The 22187-nt window shown below is 37.4% G+C and overlaps 1 protein-coding gene across 1 annotated transcript in view; it reads right to left on the bottom strand.

The window, feature by feature from the left end:
- Window positions 1-22187, bottom strand: part of MGAT5 (alpha-1,6-mannosylglycoprotein 6-beta-N-acetylglucosaminyltransferase) — a 122645-nt gene that overhangs the window by 56022 nt on the left and 44436 nt on the right. The window contains exons 2-5 of the mRNA XM_082056324.1: window positions 18949-19337; window positions 14793-14960; window positions 4290-4366; window positions 2773-2862 (exon numbers count right to left, since the gene is read on the bottom strand). Coding sequence (XP_081912450.1) covers window positions 2773-2862; window positions 4290-4366; window positions 14793-14960; window positions 18949-19186 — 573 coding nt within the window. The 5' untranslated portion in view covers window positions 19187-19337. The remainder of the gene's footprint in view (window positions 1-2772; window positions 2863-4289; window positions 4367-14792; window positions 14961-18948; window positions 19338-22187) is intronic.

The following is a 22187-nucleotide window of genomic DNA, read 5'->3' as shown; positions in this document are numbered from 1 at the left end:
AGGACAGAGCTTTAAACAAAACCCACAAGCCTGAATGTGCTGGCTTGCCTCTTGCTTTCCTTCCGCTGCCATGCTTGCCTCCCATAAGGCTCAAGCAGCCAAGACACAAGACGGGAGGTGGAGAAGTTCCGCTGGCTGTTCTTGCATTCCTGCAGGAGCGCCCTTCAAAGCAAACCAGTGGAGGCAGAACTGCTAAAACTTGCACTTGTGCAGGCTCTGCAGAAGAGAAGACTTGGGGCAGCCTGCATTTTGACTGTGATGTTACTATTTTGCAGACAGACGTGGTGACAACATAATGAGGGCACATGACAGATCCTCAAAGACTCGGTTTTATTCCAGGCTTTGTTTCTAAATCTTTGCACAAACCGTGGGCAAGTTACTTAGTGTCTCTCTGGCTCTGACCCATATTACACACCAAAATGTAATATTTCCAGATCTTTTGTTTACAAGTTTAGAATTGTATTACAAAGAGTGCTATTAATAGAGGAGTGTAACATAATACGCTAGCGGAACTGCTTCAGAAGAAAAAAGTAGATCTCAAAAGAGTATGAAAGAGCACAGGCACTTGTCACACGAGATAGCAGAGGTGATTTTAAGAGCAAAAGTGCACATATGCACAATTTGATGCATATCAAATTTGGTAAAACAGATTATGTGTGCACAACCATCTCACTCCTATACTGTAACCTTAAAGTAAAAAAAAGAAAAACCTTAACAGTAATATGCTTCCAGTAATCTAATGCATTTTAATATTTTACATCAGCAGTTTGACTTGAGAGCTCTGTAGGCACATTTATCATTCAGCTGTGCAACCATACTATAAACTGTCAACTCTTCATCACTGTCCACTTTGACAAATTACTCTCGCAATAGCATTTCCAAGTTATCCTTAGCAGCCAACACACCTCATAAATCCACATCATTGTAGTGTTATTAGAATTTCATTTCATGCTTGCATTCGCAAACATTTAAGCTTTCAACCTCTGCTGCTGGGCATTAATCATGGAATTAATCATAGGATTAAGAATGCCAAATTTACACTGAAGGTTAATAATATGCTCACCCAATATTAGTTTGACATTCTATCATGGGAAAACACTTTAAAAAAAGAAGTACAAGACCTTAGTCTGAAGTTAACAAATATACACATACACTAATTGTACTGTTGTTCCATCAAGAAATGAGAGGTTGCCCAAATTCACTATTGCTGCTTAAAGAAAAATTCTAAATCCCTAGACCCCTGAGAAAACAACCATTTTGGCTTCTGTAAATCTGCTTACATTTTGCCATGAGGATGAGCTGAAAGATCAATTATGAAAAAACTAATGGCATCAAAACTGATGATGAGAGGAGATTGTCACAGAAAGTACTGTCATTTAACAGAAATACATAACAATAAATGTCATTTAAGAATAATACATTGTCCCATTCTGTTGACATGTATCTTCTTTTTTAAGGCATATCTCCATTATAAGCATGAAGCATTTGCTGGCTGACAGAATAGTAATGTGCAAATGTAACTCTGCTGATGCTAAAACATAACCTTTTAGCAGAAACTTAGATCGGCTTCAGGTGATTACAAAACCGTATCTCCAGCTTTTATGATAAATAACAGGATAAATAATATAGACGATCATATATATTTTTCTTCCCCAGCATGACAGCCTCTTAAATAAATCAACATTTGGTACTAGCAATGGAATGAGTCAAATTTGTGATTCAACTTAGCTTTTTTTATTTCTTCAGATACGTGTTTTGGATATGCTTTTAACTATTATTGTTGCTTCAAGCAATGCCCCTGAAAGTTCAATGATAGTCAGCTGAGTAAATTAATGGAAACTGTTTTCATTTCAAATGAGTTACTTATATAACAGAATTACTGTTTTAATCTCAGATATGTCATAAAAAAACCCAGCTGCACCACCTCAGTCCTCCAGAAACTACAAAATTAATAGTAGTTTGCAATTCTGCAGCCACATTGGCTCTTGTAGTTCTTTGCAAGCAGTAAATATCAATACTGCTTCTGAGATCAGTTGCTCTAAGATATCAAAATTCTACTAATAAGAAAGAAGGGGACAAGTGATCAAATACACCTGTGTCTGGCACACACACTATAAGCCAGTAATGGAGCTCATAAAATTGACTGAGAAAATTCATTCTTGGAAAACAAGTGTCACTCAGGAAACAGGAGGTCTGCATAAAATCCACCAGAGTAAGCACCTCACTTGGTTCTGATAGGTACCAAAAGCTTTAGCCAATATATCTGTAACTTCTCGCAAAAACATGACTTTCACGGTTTTTTTTGTTTTCTGTAACAGACTTGGCAATTCATGAACAGTCTCCAAGTAGGAAGTTGCTACGCTGCTTAGCAGGACATACCATCTAGGTCCACTTCCCAAATTTTACCTTCCAAATGTCTCTCTTAAAATCCTTACCTGTCACTATCTCAGGAGCTACATAGAAAGCAGCAGAAAAAGTGTTCAGAGGCAAGGGTCTATGACTCAGCTTCAACAGGATACTTAGCGTGGGCTCGCTGGAGGGTTGCTGCTTACATCACTTCAGTTATAAACATCAGAATTCTCCAGCATAGAAACTCCTGAATGATTTATGAATAATAGCAGCACACTTCATAATAATTCTGTTTTAATTGCTTTTTCCTCTTTATAGTATTTTTCTGAAGAAAGTTATGATTTCTTTTGAGAAAAGTTTGCAGTTACCAGAACTATGGAGGTGCTATGATGTTCCCCTTCTGCAGATTAAAAGGTTACTGACCTCACTGAGGTAAATAAAAAAGGAGCACGTGGACCCATCTACACCATAACTTGCGTAACAGGGATCCGACCGCCACATATCTCTCATCCACTGTAACAGAACAAAAACACAGTCTCTTAGGCTTAAAGTACCATGCGATATCTCTATAGTATTTCACACTGAACTCAGGAATAACAGGGGAAAGCTGCAAGTGAGTATATACAACCAGATAAAAATCACAAATAACAGAAAAGGAATTTCATTAGTATTTTGCAGCATACTGCATCTCTGCATTCACCTGTGCTGGGGAACTAACTACATACCAGACATGGGTACAGTTTATACAAACTGGAAGCCAGGCAAGCAGAGACAAATATCAAAAGGAGAATATAATCAGGGACCAGACACGCGGGCGTGGCTGGAGCTGCCTGCATTGCACCCCATGTTACACTCGCTCTGGAATTCAACAGATCATTTCAGTTACAAAGATTCAAATCTGCTCAACTCTGCCAAGAATCTAACATTTCTGCAGAAGCAAGTAATTAATTTAGATTTGTATTTTAATATTCAAATAATGTATTACATAGTCACTATGCAGCCAGTTTGTCAAAACAGATCAAAACACAGACCAGAGATTTAAAAGGAACAGCTTATTTTTTTTAAATACTATTGTCTAAGAATTTTGTTTAGATAAAAAAGGAAATATAATTTCACATATACTTGGGTAGTTATTTGCTTTCACTTTCAGAAATAAATTGTAATACTTGATAATGATATTTAAGTGCCTAGCAATTTTACTTTTATCCACAACTACTAAAACAGTATCCTTACATTCAAAATGTATCTTGGGGGAAAAAAATCCAAAACCTCCATCTCTGCAAGTTGTTTTTTGTTTGGTTTGTTTTGTTATTTCCTTTCCAACCAAAGTCTGATGGCTTTCTATATTTGGACTTTCCCACTGCTTTATTAGTCAAATACAGGATTTATATAGAATCAGCTGTGAACCCCAAAGCTCTGGTGGCACACTTAGTGCAGCACTTGGCTTGGGAGCAGAAAAGGCAGAATGCTTTTAATGGAAAAGGGGAAGGGAGGAACCAGACAGAGCTGTTGGCAAAGAGGGGAAAAAATCTGTGCACAAATGTCTTGCTGAAATGGGGAAAGGGCTGGAGTGAGGTACCCACAGAATGTCAGTCCCGGGGTAGGGGAACACCAAATGACTCATAATGGGGAAGAAAAACAGGGCTTTAAAAAAGGAGAAATTTGTGAGTAACAAGAAAGCATTCAAATAATAAGGTATTTTATTAAATAATCTAGCATTTTACTATAAAATAGCATTTTATGTCTGTCTTAATAGGATGTCACTTCATTTCTCTGCAGCAGCAGGATTAAAGGCTTGAGACACACACTCCTAAACATCCGCTTTTCTTTTTGACCCAGTTGTTCTTGTTTTATGCCATGGTCTGAGTAGTGATCTCCTGCAATATATGTTCAGTTTTTTAACAAAATGCACATAATAAGATTAAAAACAGTTCAGTTACCTTTATTTTCCCTTCACAGTGAGGAAAACCATCCATAGGAGGCAATTCACACTGTTCTTGGGCTCCATTTATGAGATCTAAAGAGAAACATAGACCAAACTGAATTTCATTTCACAGTTCTGACAGGTAGCCTTATGAATCCTTCATTTTATTTTCACGAATCTACAACTCAGGCTGACTGACTGAAGAGTCCTACTGTATAACATTTGTTGTAACATTAAAACTCGGTGTGCTCTTTCTGACTAAAGAAGAAAATGGTTGCATAGATTACACCTTTGACTTGCCGTAAAAATGCTGAATTACAAAAGCTGGTCTATGAAGACTTAAAAATTAAGCTAACCCACACTGAAAATAATAAAAAGCAAAATAACTTCCTAATCGAAGTATGATTACAACTACTAAATTGCAACAATTTGTTTCCAATTGTCAAATATTTGTAAAGGGTATATTACTCTTAAACATAAAAACAGATTTTCAAGTTCTGTTCTCACTTTATCATACACCCATGATCTGCAACTTGGCATCAGATACATGACCCAATTAATAAATGTTGCAATATGATCTAAATATACAGCCGAGCAGCACTACATCACATTCATGAGAAAAATTTCCTGTGGTCTCCCAAGAATTTTTTTCTTTTTTACCTATTTTAATATTTTATCATTCTAGTTTTTTACAACACATGAAGAGTATTATACAGAGCAACACTTCTAGCCTGTGAGTCAAGGAGAAAGGAGCAGTTTTGAAGGACATTGCCACACCAACTCCAGGATATGACTTTCTTCTAAGAACTTTGAAGAATCTTCTAATGCAGGCCTTTAAGGCAAGAAAAATGATTAACATGGTGGAGAGATTCTTGCCAGAGGCAGCAGAGGATAAGGTTTTCAATTTAGGTAGTTCATCCCAGAGTTATCTAAATTATACCTGCATCATTTCTGGCTTTTCCCATGGGCAAGAATCAAGATCATTAAAGCCAGCCATCCATCAAGCGAGGAACGCTCCATGCTGTGGCAGACACGGTGCACAGCTTCACCCACAATATGCTAATTAGAGATCTCAGGGGAAAAAAAAGGTTGCAGTACCAGACTAAAATAGGGACAGGATCAGTGGATAAAAGAACATTGTATTATATACAAAAAAACCACCTCCTGATTTATCTGAATATTTTCCATTTCTTTTGAAAATAGTTTCTTTTAAAGATAAAAACTTGAAATATGAGTGAAGCATTGCAAAATGGAGCAGGTGTGGAAAGAAGAACCACTCTAGGAAGAAGACACTTATTTGGCAGTCTCTGCAGCAGCAGCAATTTGACAAACTGAGCTGTACTGTCAATGTCAATAACACTGAAGCAAAGTTGTTTTTAAGATGACTTCGTAATTTCAAATCAATAAACACTTTCAAAATATTCTCCCTTATCTTCTTATCCTTACAGAATTCTTGCAGACTAGGCCACAGACAACTATAGCTCTGATTTCTGTTCCAAGTAAGAACACACAGAGCATGCATACAGATATTCACCATTTAAAAGCATGTTCTAAATTCAGTCAGCAACAGTAAATGCTTCCTTTCACCTTCCACAAAAAATGATAACACTTTTATTCCACCATTACAGACTCCGAAGATGCTCCACATGCCCACCAGCTTCCCACTCAGACTTACAATGGATGTATCCAAACACCTATACCAACTTTCACTTGCTTCGTACACAGATACTAATCAGGTAATCGCATAGTGAAGGCAGTTCTATAAAGCTTAAATATAAACAATTTACATAAAGCATTATCCAGAGCAGAACAAAATCTAGCAATATATGCATACAAGACAAAACAAACGTGAAAGAACAGGAGAAGCAACAGAGGAAAACAACTCTGCGCCATCGGAGTGCTCCCTAGACAAGCAATCTTTCCTTCATGCCTGCAATTAGAAAGCCAGCTGACACAAATGGACTGGAAACATATCTACGTCAAGATTTGTCCAAAGCAACACATCGCCTGTAGAAATGCACAAGTCTCGAACGTATGGGTTTCCACACATAAGCCTGAGAATTAAATGCAAAAGTCTGAATTTGTGAATAATTTTAGATGGTTCCAGTCAAGTGCTACTTGCGCTGAAGCAGTACCCCTTCTTCTTGGCCATAGTCAGTGTGAGTTCTGTGTTGGGAAACATCACTCCCAACTTTTTTCATCCTTAATGATCTGAACCTGTGCAAAAAATTACCCTTCAGCTCCTCTAGGAGCTCACTCCCAACCAGGCATGGAGGGTGTCCTGGAGCCAGTTGGTATAATCTAGTAGCCTGCGGGAAACAAAAAGGTTCCTTCCCCCGTCCTCAGTAAACTGGCTGTTCTGAACCACAGTTACAAACATAGGAAACATCCTTGTAAAATATCTGAAGTCACGGAAGCTGTGATCAGCCTCTTTCAATACAAATTCATAGCTCCAAATTAAGAGTCCAGCTTGTCCTCATGCTGCACAGCTGGAGCAGCAGAAGCAGCAAGGGCTGGAATGTGTTCCCCAGCCTGTCTCTAGCTCAGCGTGAGCCCATACGGCCAACGCAGCTCACTCCCTTCAGCCATCTACACTAACTAGGAGCTGGCCCTTCTTAAACAGGAATCCAGAGGTGAACAAATCTTGTGTATCCCATGGAGTGTTGGTACTAGCAATTTATACTTTTGAATGGCTCACAAAGACAAGGGAGATGAAGCAAGTGGAACCTTGGGGATCCTGATCTGCACATCTGGATCTTCCAAAGCATGAAAAGCAAGTATTAAAATGCAATTCAGGATTTTAGAGTTTCTTCATCATTTGGAGATGATGAAAAAACCCTAATATCTTACAAAGATTCCTGTTAAAAAGGTCTGGATAAAAGTATTATGCTGTTACTAAATTCATGTCGGATAGATCTTTCCTGAAGGGGAAAAAATACATTATTAAGCTAGACATTAAAGTTACTTTTGTTGGGAAAAAAGTATTTGAGAAACCACAAGGATTTTTATTCTTAATTAGATGTGTGCAATTTAAAATGCAAGTTCTGAGGTCTCTTTTCCCAGCCAAAACTTAGAACTTACAGCCAAAAAAGTTTGGAATACAGCAACTGTCAAGTCAGTACAAAGCAACAGTAGATAATACTCATGCTTTTTTCTCTGAAGCTTTGTGTGAGTCATTACATTAATTTCTATTCTACAGACACCTAAGTGTTTTTGAAGCCATGCAGGGCTTATTTCCTCTTGACTGCTGTTATGCAAAGACATAATTATTAAACATCTATCTCACAGGATGTTAGACAAAAAGTGAATGCATTGACAAACTGAAAATATGAATGTGAGCGTATTATAAACCTAAGAGTGCACATTGCTACAGATTATCCTGAGGAAAAAAAAACAAAAAATGGAAGATATTGATAAAACACCAAGCAACTCTAGATTTAAAAAAAACCAACCACCTCTTTAAACAGGGGTCCATTTGTAAAGTCCTGGGATATTCAATATATAACTAACCAAAACTCCATCCCCATGTTTAGAAAGGAGCCATATGTTCACTTTGCAAATGTCTGTGGCTGTTTAAAGATAACACAGCTCTGCATCAGAGATCGTCACTGCACAGCAGGTGAAACTGAACTTGTGAGCAATCATCAGTTATTTCAGTGCAAAGTCTGGCATGCTGGCACGAATGACTTGGCAGACACAAGCTAAGCCACCTAACCTTGCACTGGAAGGATATTTCCCCCTTTTTGCTCTGTATGAGCGATTCTACTGGCTAAATTCCCATGCCTTTGACACCACCCTCTTTAAACACCAGTTCACAGGGACAGGTCGTTATCGTCTCTTGTGATTAAACTCCATGTCCACAGGTTTAGTTTGTTTTAGTGAAGGTCTATAACACCCAAGAGATAAAAAGCACGATCTGTGATAAGGCACTGTTTTTTTTTGTTTGCTTCCTAGCAAACAGTAAAAGTAAGTAACGGTGAGTGCTATGTACCCATTTTGTCCGTTTCCTATACTGCGCCATCCTTCAAATAATATGCTCTGTAACAGGCTAAAAAATTCTGCTTCAATTTTTCTCAATCAGACAGTTAGGAAGTCTAAAAATAATCTACTAAGACAGTAAGCTGAATAATAGTTATAATTATTTACTCAGTAGTGACTGTTGCTTGATAGGTATTCTGTTTGTCATAAAAGATTTAAAATAACAAATGAAAAAAGCAGCAAATGAAAAAGCCACAATACTATTGAAATTGCAAACCATAACACCAACAGCCCACCTAGTGTGCTAAGGACCAAGTCTTCTTTCTTCAGAGAATGGAAGTACCTTAAGAATTTAACATGACACAAAAGTTTATGTCCTTTGGAACCTGGAAGCTAAACCCAGATTTATAGACTAGTACAAAAAATGCGTATTAGAATATCCTTTGATGACATATAGCACAGAAAATAGCTTGACTCAACGTGTTTCCCATCAGCAGATCTCATAAAATCAGGAACTGCTTTAGTATTAAAAGGACAGAGTAATCACATGCGATCAAGTCTATTCACGAATTTTATCTCTATTTGTTCTCCTGGTTTCGATCATTAAATAAAACTATTATTCTCACTTTAATTCATTAAGAGGTTCTCTTGTTTCTATTTCAGTTCTGAAATCTCATACTCATGACTAGGCACAACACCGTAGTTAAGGCTAGTTTAGTTTGTGTAAGACCTCCTTTCCCTTCTCCCACTAATTAACACATTCTCAATTTCATTCACATTTTTCATCCCCAGCTGGTAAGATTTCTTTAACGGGAAAATTTGCATTGTGAGCTGAAAACACTATCAACGTGTTCAACGAACTGAGCTAAAGGTTTCAAGATTTTAAATGCAGAGCACAAAATGGTTTCTACTAATACTTTAGAAACTTCAGTAGTGAAGCACTGGGATGATTTGAAGAAAATTAACATTTCTAGTGCTAGTCCATCCTCACACCAGCTGTGCTGCTATGTTCCATTAATGCTACTGAAATCAATGCAGTGTTAGGAGAATACAAGTAGAAGTCAAGTGCTTAATCAAAATGCAGCCTAGGGGACCACTAACAGCCCCCTTCAGCATCACTAATACAGCTCAGCACTGCAGTGGAAAATATTCACATGTGGTCTTCTGCACAGTCATTGTGCTGCACTGCAACAGCACGGCTTGAAAACTCCATGCTGCTGCCTTTGGGGAAGCCAAATGGACAGAAAAATAGGAAAAACTGCTCTGTATTGTATACAGCGTGGAATAGATATGCAATAGATAAGGCACAACACATACAAGTCAAAGCAACTTGTTACCCTGCGAAAGCTGTAATCTTGGCTAATAGAACCAGGGAAGCCCACATCTGGTGCACACTGATGTTCTGTGGGGACAAACAGTTTGTTTTTTAAGGCGCAGCCATATGGAACATTGTACATAGTACGTTAACTGAAGAAAAGTCTACGGTAGCCCTCTTAAAACAGGATAGCTTTGGAAATTCAAAATAACATGCAACATCATAGCTTTTTAAAATCTAGTTTGCCTCTGCAAGTACAGAACTACGGGGTGAACTATGTTTGCAGACTGTTAAAACTAACAAGGCTGTTATATATGTAACAAGGCTCACCAGAAAGAGAGCCATGGAAACAAAACAACTGATCATGAAGTTACCTGAGTTGTCTTCCTCACCTAAAAGGCTTCAGTGTGTCAGCCCCAAGTCTTTAGGAAGAAGGACGTGGAAATACCACAGCAAAGGTTCTTCTCACCATAGTAACGTTTGAAAAAAAGCCTGCTCGCAGCATTGCCAAAGCTGGCTTGTCAGCCTGCCTCACTACACATTCCTGAAGGATGCCGGATATCTGACAGGCATCCAAGCCATCATGTCTTGGATGACAAGTAAATACTGATGTCTGCATCCTAATGAGTGACTTTGAAGATACTAACACTGAAGTTGTTAAAAGAGAACTCAAACAGCCAATACAGCAGAACAAGTTAATGCATAAGGTGAAAAAGCTATGGAAACTCTGAACAGATACACCAAAAATATTCTCCCTCGCTGAGCAGTGTTGCGTCCAGCAACCTAGTTCTTGACTGGTCTTGGTATTAAAGAGAGTTCTCCTACGGCCAGCTATGCACAAGGCAGGTGAGGAGCAGGACTTGATATGAACCTTCACTTGCTCATTTTTACAGGATCAAAGACACACGATTAATATTGTCCACAATGACGCTTCTCAAGGCAAAAGAATATTTTGTAAACAACCAGTCTGGCACACTTTTCAGTCAAATTATACTGTCTAAGCTGATGGATGGTTACACTTACCAAAACTTTAGCTTTTCACTGAACAAGCACAGTAGAGTGATGACAGCGGCCTCAAAGCACCTTAGTCCTTGCTTTAAATCAACATTTTTATTTTTAAAAAAGTATTTTGCAACCTGAATATTCAGAATTAGTACCACTATTATTTAGTAGTGTTTTAAAGCCTGAGGAATTGAAATGGTTTCCTTTAGTTCGCTTAAAACAATAGCTGCCAAAAAATCACAGCAAGAGTTCACAATTTGGGGTGGGAGGGAAACCAATAACGACAAAAAAACAAGAGAAAGCCCAAATCAGACCCAAGCCACAACACACAAACCCCACACCCTCTGCTTACTGAAAAATCACATAAAGAAAACAGAGAATTGATTCTTTGATCATGTTTGTGCAAGCAAATCGTCCTATCTGATGAAATATGTCCCACAAAAATCAAGGATTCCTTTCACAGTTATCTTAGAAAAGCAAAACCGCTAAAAGCCAAGCTGCCTAAAATCAAACTGATCTTGTGCCTGTCACATGAAACCAAGGATTTGCCTACAACAGAAGCAGCCATGTAGACATGTGCCATAGTTTTGTATTTCACCATTTCCACTTAATCACCTCCAAAACAGCAAGCTAAGATTTACCTAAGGTGTTATTTGTGGCAGTGGTTCAAAGCTTTGTGACAAGGCTGACAAAAACTCTTATCTGCTGGGCACCCAAGGTTTAGATTAATACTTTCTTGTGTGTATGGGAATATTTTACTTCCCATGAATGCAGAAAGGACAGCTACCAAATATCTTAAAATCTTTTCAGATACAACTTGAATAAAGACAGAATAGAGAGAAGGAAAGAGGACTTGATTGCTTCTCAAACCAATCAGTTGAAGCCTTATAAGCATCTTTATTAACAACACTCTTTCATAAACCAAGTGGAGGCTCTGAAAAAGCAGTTGAAATTTGTCAGTATCAAAACAACCAGGTTGTTGGATGGTTTTGAGAAGGGAAGAAAAAAAAAGAAAGTATGCTTATGATTTTACACATGGATTTAAAGAGGGAAAAAAAGAAAAAAGTAACACCTAACCTCCCACTCAATCTACTCAATGTGCTCTCCAGCTTTACTCTTTAATGTAATCTATGGAGCTTCACCCTCTAGCAGAGGTCACATCCTCAGCTCCTTTGGGATGAGGATTAAAGGTATTTGTGATATTAAGATGCTCTATTATCCTTTCATGCAACCCAAAAGAGAGGAGAAGCTTTTTTGCTCTTGGGCTTCCCTCAATGAAAAACTGATGCAAAACTAATTTCAGAGGGAGAAACTAGGTGTGGTACCACAGTACAAACATTAAACCTAAACACACTAAGGATAGGAATACACAGTTCAGTCTGCATATAAATCAACGATGCTAGTTGTCTGAGAGTCTGAAGAGATAGATTTCTGACCTCTGAATGGGAACTGAAAAATGAATAAAATAGTTCACCTACTTCAGGGACAGCTGACTTACAGTCCTTGCTAAATCCTCAACATTTCTGCTTATCTACTGCCATCATCTTCTTATTATGAACAAGCATAATCCAGATGGATTTTCTTCACATCCTGCTGTCTGCCAGAAACTCTACACACCACCACAGAGCCATATTTTCCATTGCAGATATCGCGGCTGCTGCCTCTGTTCTGCACCATGCTTGACAGTCAGAGGTGGAACAACTTAAGAAAAAAGAAAAAAAAAAAGCCAGGCTTCTCAGAAAAGCGGTTGAGTGACCATCCCTGGAGGTATTTAAAAGATGAGCAGATGTGCTGCTTAGGGACATGGTTTAGCACTAGACTTGGCAGTGCTAGGTTAACAGTTGGACTCGATGATCTTCAAGGTATTTTCCAACCTAAACAATTCTATGAACTGAAGAAAACATTTATAAATTCTAATACTGTAAATATTTCCTTTATATACTATTATTCTAGTTGTCTATACAGTAGACAGTAAGTAGGGAGAAGTGGGACTTCTGTTTAAAAACCCCTATCTGGTCCAATTGCCAGTGTCCTTAATCTTAACGAAAAGACTTTTTCAATCCATAAATCTGAGACATGGGCACATGCCAGATGTGTTCACTGAAGTCAGACAAAACCATAAACTGGACTGATTTCAATAACTTGACCTTGGACCTAAACCAGGATTCTTGTGTTATCACAATCCACCTGCATCATATAGATACTGTGCTCAGAACTGCTTCCTTAATACAGCACTGTACCTAATAAAGGAAAATTCCACATGCAGAGAGGCTTTGGGAGGAGAAATGTTGACTAATCATGATCTCTGTTCTTTCTAGTTTGCAGATAAAAGAATACTATTTTTTTCTCTATGAAAGTGTTACTAACACTTAAAATACACAATGAAGAAAAGCCCATTGCATATTCAGACTGACAAGTCTAGCCTGCCATCGTAGTCTGATTTAAATTATAAGAAAAATATTACCAGCAATAGCTAACATGAATTTGTCTAAAGTCAGCATTAAAATATTAGAGCTGATAAAGACAGAAACAGTAATCCTAACATTTGCTTTCTGTGATCACTTCATATTGTAATGGCTGAATAAACTATTATAAAGAAAACAATGAAGTATTATGTGTATTTGTATACATACGTGTTTCAGCTCCAGTAAAATGACAAACTCTTGGGTAACAAATTGCATTCTCTGCAACAATCTTCAGATTATCTCAAATGCTCTAGCACAATAAGAAAGGATGCTGGTAAAATATTACAGACAAAGCTAACACTGTAGCTGGTATTGTAATCACGATGTTTACTTAACCTAGCTTATTTACTGAAATTTCCTTCCTAGCAGAGAAGATATTTATTGTTATGATTCTACTGGAATCATATGGCTTCCAGAGTTTGCTACTGTCAGGAAACTGCTTTGAAGACAGAAGTAGAAACACGTTTTTCGTTTCCATTTGGCTGCCTCTGATCAGATTAATTTCCACTAATGGCTTCAAAGGGATGAAGAGTAGGCACTTTAACACAAGGATTAGCTTCCAGCTCTATTCTACCCATTGGTACTATCCAGCCTGGAGATACCTGAACAGTAATATTATTCAACAAGGCACCAGAACAATACATTAATCAAACCTTAGGAAACTGTTTCCTAAAGGTTTTTGTTGTTGCTGTTTAATATAGTTGCTTCAGATATTTCAAACTTAGTGTACAAGAGCAAAAGGTAAAAAACTGAAGCTCTAATAAGACAAATGGTGTTCTTTGCCACAGAGCAAGCCTCAGGCCTCAAAAAGCTATGCAAACACCACAAACTGAAAACTCTTATCAACCTCCTCAGGCGTTGCTTGTGAGTACTAAAATTATGAATCTGCTAAACACCAGGAATAACAAACAAAACTCCTATGCTCTGTTCCCTTTTTGGGACTGCAAAGATCATTAGCAGGGCAGACTCAGACCTTCCTATGGGTCAGGACAGCCAGTACCTATTTAGACTTGTTGGCAGAGCAAAATGCAGGGCAATAGACCAGGGAGTATAAACAGCAATATTTATTTAGTGTATAAACCACATTCACAGCTGGGAACACTAAAGGAACAGAGCTGTGCAGGTGAAGAGGCCAGCGAGCCATTCTACCACAGCATGACTCAAATACTTTGAGAAGTTGTGAGAGTAGCGAACAGGCCTTTCACTGAAGACAAAATTAATGACTTCAAATGACTTTTAAAAATATATATTTAAGTTGAAGGTACCAGGTAGATCATCTTTGTGTGCCAAATCGTAACAGCTATTAAGCAGAGTAGGGACAGACATTTTTAAACCATAACCAGTAAAAAACATAATAAATGTTTTCTTTCAGTTAATAACCAATAAAGTGTCTATGGTAAAAATGCACAGTAGATTAATATCAACCCAAGTAACTAGGCTTACAGAGAAAGTGCTTGCCCAGTTTAATCTTTCTGAAGTGGGATCATCTGAAGTATGAAACTTTTACAATGAACAAGGTAGACTATATTGCTTTGGCAGAGAATTTTATTTTCTTCAAGGTGTTCAAGTTACCATGGAAAGTCTTCCTCTGAGCTTGTAAAAAAAACCACTGGACTTCAGATTGCCATCGATAGAGGCTAGACTTGGAATTTTGTTTTCCAAGGCATTCCAAATGTCTAACACCAAAAAATCATGTTATGGCCAAGAGAGAAAAATACAGATTAAACACTGCATAAATATTTTAAACTGCCATACGCACCTGCTACATTAAGCTTTTCGACTGCTCCTAAGCTGGGAGCAGGAGTGGTAGTATTGTTGGTAGAGTTTGCTCCTGTTCCATTAAGTACAAGATTTTCCACCTTGGACTCCAGCTTCCCAATGCGCTGCAAGATATTATCCAACAAGACAGCAAGTGTCTTCTTCAAATCTACAAGCGAAAATGAAAAGTTAAATTGCTTAATAATGCAATGTGCCATGTCAGACAGAATAAAAAAATAGATACAAGAATGAGACTGGAATATACGCAGACACTTTCTCAGTGCAAATCTTTGTCATCAGCAGTTCTATGCAGTAACATTCCCTACTTTGTTTAGCCTCAGATAAAAGTTTCCCTGGAGGTGGAACTTGTCTTCTTGTGTATTTTATAGAGCACACTGCAACTCATACACATATCTTAATTTCAGGTGAAATGTGTATTGCCTTAATCGGTACACACATGGGAATAAAAAAATGCATGCTTTGCAATAGTCAGGTAATAAGAAGTTGCTTAAGTAACAATAACCCTAAACCTAAATCCATATTCAAGCACTATCAGAGGAACAGTCTTTTAGATGCTCGGTCACCTGCAAACAAAAATCTCCTCCCCCAGAGATGGGACAACATTGAGCCAGTACAAAAACCTTCTTCTGCATCTCCTCCAGCACAACAGCATTCTTCACTGGCAAAAAAATGTTAAGTTCAACCCTTCTGTCATATACACAAAACACCAAAAAACCACAAAAAAACACACAAAAAAACACCTGTTGTTTTTAAGCTGTTAGTGATTGCCTCTACCTGTTCGGTCTGACATAGCAATTCTGCCATATGGAAAGCAACAAATAGTAACAGGAGTTTACATATCAAATGACAACCCAGAAAGAGTTCTCTGATACTTTTTCTTTCCCTTTTTCTATTGTTCATATTTCTTGCCCAGACAGTTGGAGAAGCTAAAAGAACGGTGGGGACGAATGGAAAAGTAGACCACTATGAGGCTAAACCGTATAATTATAGTGGCAACGAGCCAAAAAAGATAAAAGAAAGTATTGCTCTTTGTTCATGTACCCTTCTCTCAGGATTAAAGAATTTGGTATGATGAATTTACATTATTCTCCCACTTAATTCCATAAAATATTACATGTGCATATGTATAATACAATTTCTGCTTTCCACAACTTTAGAATCAAATAACTTTCTGATCTGTAACAGAAAATTTCTCCATACATCTGAAGAGATTCCTCTGCCACAACATCAGTTGTATTTTTGCCATGCTTATTTTGTACTCCTTTTATTTTTTTTCCCATGACTAGCCCAATACTGGTGCAAATGAGACAGTAAGAAAAAGCTATTAGTTTTAGAAGGCTTATGATTCTTTTTTCCAAATAAAAGGAGATTTATATTTATTCCATGAAGCCATAAAGTAGATATTTTTCTTTATAATTGTGTGTTTTTCTTTGTCCTTTAAAGATCAGAAGAGGGAATCTTAAGCACTAATGATCTGGACTATCTTAAAAGGGGTTGTGGCATCACTTAATGGTACAGTGTGCAGACAAAAAGGAAAGAAGGAGAGAGTGGAAAAGGGATTTAACATGAAAAAAAATGTGGTACAGAAGGAAGAAAAAATACAAGTAAAAAAAGGCAGAAAAAAAATTCAGGAAACAACAAGGAAGAAACATACCATACATAAAAGTATACACAGAGAATAAAGAAAAAAATGGCTAAACTTTGTAATGTTTTAATACCGAATACTTTTAATAGCAAAACATTTATATGAGAGACTGCTTACCAGTTCAAAAATGCAATTGGAAGCTAGTTTGAGAAGGGGAGGGAAGAAACAGGTTCATAATAATTTTTGTAATATAACTGCTTAATGCTATAAAAATCTAATGCTCACTGTGTATACTAGGACCACAACTTTTAAAAGGAAAGTGTTTGATCTACCTGCCTGATCGGTCAATATATGGGAGTAAGAAAAAGTGAGAAAGCAAACAAGCTATAAAATCACAAGGAGTGACAGAAAATCTTTTGGGTGGGTAAAAGCAGCCAAATCAAGCAAACTTAAAACTTACTCTTGAACATGGAAATGACAACTGTGCTTAGTAATAGCATCTGAGGATAAGATTAAAAGAAATAAAAAGGCTAAAAGTCAAGGTTGTTACTTTGCATAGAATAGCGAACCAACTTCTACCCATTAACATTAATCATTAATGTGTTTAATCCTCAACAGCTAACCTGATCATTTGCTATCAACAAATCATTTGGTATGCCAAACAGAACAATATAACTTAATAAGTAACTATTATCTTCCTCAGATTCATAAAGTATTATTTAATATGGTGTTATTCACTCACCATAGCATCTTTCCCTCTAATATTTTAAGTAAATATATTACCAATATTTTGCATATTTCTGAACTCCTTAATTGAAAACACCTGTCGAAACTTGTCTTTAAACTTAAAATTCTTCTTAGCCATGGAACTTGAAATTTTTACACAAAACTTAGCTTTACTTTCACAGAAGCGTTACGAATTTCTCTTACGCACTTTCAAATGCAGTTTAACTTCTCCCAGGGAACCTGAGCATCCTTTGGCAGCAAGTCAACTTATTGCTCAGCGGGATTTGGAACAGGAAATTAATGCCACAGGCAACAAGCTGCAAGGGGATCTGCGTTTAAGGATACCCTGTACCTTCAGACCTAGCTTGGGCTTGGATTAATGCAGTTACCCTTCATTTCTGGAGACATATTTTTCTTTGTTTTTCGTTTTTCTTCTTCAATTCAGCTACCATCAACCATCCTTACAAGATAACAGGACACTGATGATGGCTATATAGCAGATAGCATTTTCTTTTAAGTGTATACACACAATTCTAGGGGCCTCTACTTGCTTGGAGGTCTTCAATCAAAATAACGATCTAGTACCACTCTATTTAGCTTGTGTTGCTTTGTAATATTACCATAGCAGTATAGTTCAATATGCAGACAGAAATCAGAAGTTACAGAATCAGGATGGGTTGTTCTTTAAGCAACAAAGCAATGTAATTGTTACCTGTGTTTGGGATGATAATCTCAGGCTTGCAGGCAAGCACCTTCACACAAACTCAACATTTCTTTCTTTAGAGGAAAAAAGTGCTAACAGAAAAAAGCCATGGAGAGAAACTCCCAGCAGGATATTTTCATCACATGCACCAAGAAGAAGAGTATTAAGAGAAAACTATAGAAAAACATGCAGCTATTATCTGTTGCATCCTAGTCTTTATTCTTTGTCTAAACCTACAAAAGACATCTATCCAATTTCTTCAGAGCCAAATATTAAGGCAACTATAAAAGGAAACAAATCTAGATGACTAATTAGCCATTAACTTTCCAGATAGCCTGAAAGTGCATAGCTAAGTGGGAAAGTGAATTTAAAAAATGCTAAACAGGTAAGGTGTATGATGTGACATTATCAGATTGCAAAGGGGCCACACCTAACTTGAAATTGGATTATATGTTTATTTTCATAACATTTTCTGGCAACATGCTTCGTTCCTTTCTGCATGCTTTCTCTCACACATGCACACAAACTTAACTCTCATGTTATACAAATGGTAAAGTAAGCATTAAAATTTACTGCCGATCAAAGCACCTGAACTCAAGAAAAGAGTTCTTTACTCCAAAGCAAATACAATATGTTTAAGATTAATTTAAGATTATGCCTGATACAGAAACTTAAATGTTAAGTAAACTGACTGAACAAAGAAATGACATGGGAAAGAAAAAGAAATGAACATAGCAGGTCTCTAATTTATCAATAAGGTACAGTCTTCTTCCACAAGGAATTTCTTAGATCACTGACACACAACACTGAAAAGTCTCCAAAAGTTTATCAAAAACAGCAAAAAAACCCTTTTTAATGACATTCTAAAAAAATAACCTGAGGCATACCAGATACAGTTACTAGACAGATGTGGTAAAAATTATCAGACATCTTCATTTCCAAGTGACTGGAAATGAAAAATTGTCCCATTTCACACTTACAAGTCAAGACTGCTTTCTCAGTCTATGCAGAAAATCCACAGTGCAATATACTGTCAATTGAGCAGCATAACGCCGTAAAACATTTGGATGACTTTAAGAAAAACCTAATCAGATTATCACGTAACCTAGAGCATACACTTACCATATGCTGTCACTGTCCCAACGTAAGGCCCATCAACCACATTTTTATTTTCTTCAGCTAACGCTTTGATGTATCTTTTGCTGAGATCCAAAATTTGCTCACGCAAGACTGTACTGCTTTCGTGTTGTGTTTGCTGCTGAATAGTAAAATGCAGGAGCATCATTCCCCAAATGAAACCAAAAGTCACCAAAAAAAAGCCGAGTTTCTGAGAGGAGAGCTTCCATGGAGAGAATGCCATGATTTCCAACAGCTTCACACTGTTACTACAAAGGTTCCTAAAGCATGAAGCCAAACAGCAAGTTCATGGTCTATGTATATAAATATCACAGGGCAGGACTCAGTCTTATTCCAGCTCTTTAGTCGATGTACATCTGTATTTCAGTTCCATCCTGTTGCAAGAGGAAAGAAAAGAAGCAAAGTTAGCACAGCCTAGTTTTTACTAGCTAGACTAGGTCTTCACTCTGACTGCTACAAAATAGGAGTAAGCAACATGCTTTCTTTGTACATGTTCAATTTGCATGTATCAACATTGTACAGTACTAGCCAGAGCACAAAGAAGCTGCGAAAAGCACTGGAAAGAGAACAAAGAGGGAGTGATGCGCCTGGGCAGGTGTGGAACACCTCTCAGCGTCTGGATCAAATTCAATGCTTGAAGTGGTTTCTAAGCTGAATTTCAAGGTAAGGCTGCTTTTACATTTTGTGTGCGTGTGTGTGTGTACACTAAACTCCGCGATGTTGTCGGTGCAGCAATTTAAAACAATTCTCAACGTAACTCAGTTCTCAGAAAACAAGTAATTTTAGCTGGCAGTGACACTGCTCCGAGTTCCTGGCAAGAGCCACGGCATATGGTTAGATAGGTGATCAGGAAATCAGACACCCTCAGGGGTAAAGAGGAAAAAAGAAATCTACATTATTTAAGCCAATACACTCCTGGCTTACACTGCAAGCAGTCAGAAGGCTGGAATAATCTCCTTTTGCTCCTGTGTGGCCTCTGCCATGCATCATTACTCCTTATTCATAACACATAGTCCAAAGACTTTGCTCTTTGCAACCAAATCCAAAACACATAATACTGACTGCTATAACATGCCTTTTGTATATAAAATTAATATTCTCAGAGCTTTGCACACACTAGGGAAAAATAATTGGAATAACGGCCTTCAAGACACAGTAGGTTCATCTTTCCACAGTAAAATCAAAGATAAAACCTGGCATAAACAAGTCAAAGGCAAGGGCAGTTCTGTGATGAAAGCTACAGGCAGGGTCCTTAGCATAAAACTCAAGGAGAAAAAAGGGTAATTAAAAGGTAATTAAGTGTTGAAACACAGATTTGGTAAAATGTTATCCTTTTAACTTCATAATGCTCCCAAACAGGATTAGACAACATAATGTTCCCTTCCATTCTCCACTTGCACAGATAATGCAGATGTTACTCTGTTTTAATAGGATAATTACACAGATGCCTGCTAGCAACACTCCCTGTTTGTTAAAATTCCCTTTAGATCTTCTGCTTTCAGTCGAACCAGCAGTTTTGCAGGACAGAAGTATCTTTGGACTACTCATCTTCCAACGTGTCGTCTGTTTGTGCATTTAGCATTATTGATTATTATTGATTGTAGAAGTGAATGTGCATTACATAGTAAACTACAAGCAGACAAGGCAGCGACTGTACCAAGCATTTATGTTGCTAAAAGAGCAATTTGTAGCCACCTTTTCCTTAAGTAGGAATGGTGCAGAAAAATAAATTGCAAGTACAGTGAAAAATATTATAAAGCCCTCAAGTTCACTTTTTCCGCACCTAAAATATCTCAGTAAGGAAAATGAATGGTCTCAATAGAGAAAACAAAGGACTCTGTTTAATGCTGTTCTCCATACACTGAAGTTAATTTTCCAAGAAATGGCAGAGGGAAATGTCATTTCTTTCAGTTTATTTAACTATAGCCTTGGGACATTCTTGTAGAGTATTGTTACATCATTAGAAACTGAGTATTATTTTACTGTTCTCTTGCAATATCTGGTGTCATAAAATGTAGAAAATTTCATACATCACAAAACGTCACAATTTTAAAAACAAATCTGAAATATTAAAGATTAACTCCCTCGGTTACTTAATTTCAAGTAAGAATTGACAGCATCCTCTACAGCAATAATATCTGTGGTTATAACAATCAATATTTCTTCCCCAATTCTCAGTTTGTGAAGTGGAAAACACTGAGTAAGAAAGTAAACCTATCACCATCATGTTTTAACAGACAAGTGCTAACGATTTTTTATGACTAGTTGTTTAGGGAAAAAAAACCCACTCTGTTTATCAACAGAAAAAAAGCCCTAAATCTACTGAAAAACTGTGAGAACACAGAAAGCAAATCTCAATGTTTTGCAATAAGAAAGGATTAGAATTCATTGACAGATGGAAGAACGGCCCCCACTATTGCAAGTGCTAAAAGAAACAGGAATAAAATCATGACCAAAAAAACCCAAACCCCACCAACCCCAAAACCCCAAACCGGCCCTATTTTTACTGCCACTTAAGCAATTCCAGTGGCTAGCAAGCTGATGAATGCTCAACAACATGTACTTAACTAATTAACTTTACAGCACTGTTGGTGGTCATGGAGGTTTGTTAGTGCACAGGAAAAGAATGTCTGTGCTTCCCCCCATTTCCATGGCTGGATGCACACCTGCACTGACTTCGGTATATGTTTAGTCCGAGATTTGACAGGTGTCAAGGACTGCAACACAACTATTCCACAGTTAATGATTACTGCTTACCTATAATGACTCATTATATGGTATCTAAATTGACAGTGGTCAGAAGATATCAAAGGGTTATGTGCCATGCATGATGACAGCAGCACAGATATTTCTGTTTTGACAGGAAATTAGTAACTAAAGTGTGCAAAGGTTGAAGCAATAAACAGATACGTGTCTAGTGCAATCACTCACAGACTTTGATATTGCCTGCTGCCCATACCAAGTAAACCATTCCTGAACTTAAGGTAGTAGAATATTTCCCATATTTTCCCCTTGCCTTGTAAATGTTCTCAAAGGAGCTGATCCTGTGAACTATCAAGGCCTCTTCCTAGCCTAGTCCCTAAAATGTACAATAGGAGTCGTATCTAAAGAGGGCATGGAAAGACATTTTTGTGTGTGCTTCTAAAGAATGGCAGGTCTAGGGTGTTCTTTTTTTTTTTAAGTTTTTGAAAGAGGTGGTCTCACTCTGAGACAACTCTGGAAGT

Source organism: Streptopelia decaocto (assembly GCF_964273445.1).
Source record: "Streptopelia decaocto genome assembly, chromosome: 6".
NCBI classification, from domain to species: domain Eukaryota; kingdom Metazoa; phylum Chordata; class Aves; order Columbiformes; family Columbidae; genus Streptopelia; species Streptopelia decaocto.
The sequence above is the reverse complement of the archived record's forward strand: the minus strand, read 5'-3'. Positions and strand labels throughout refer to the sequence as shown.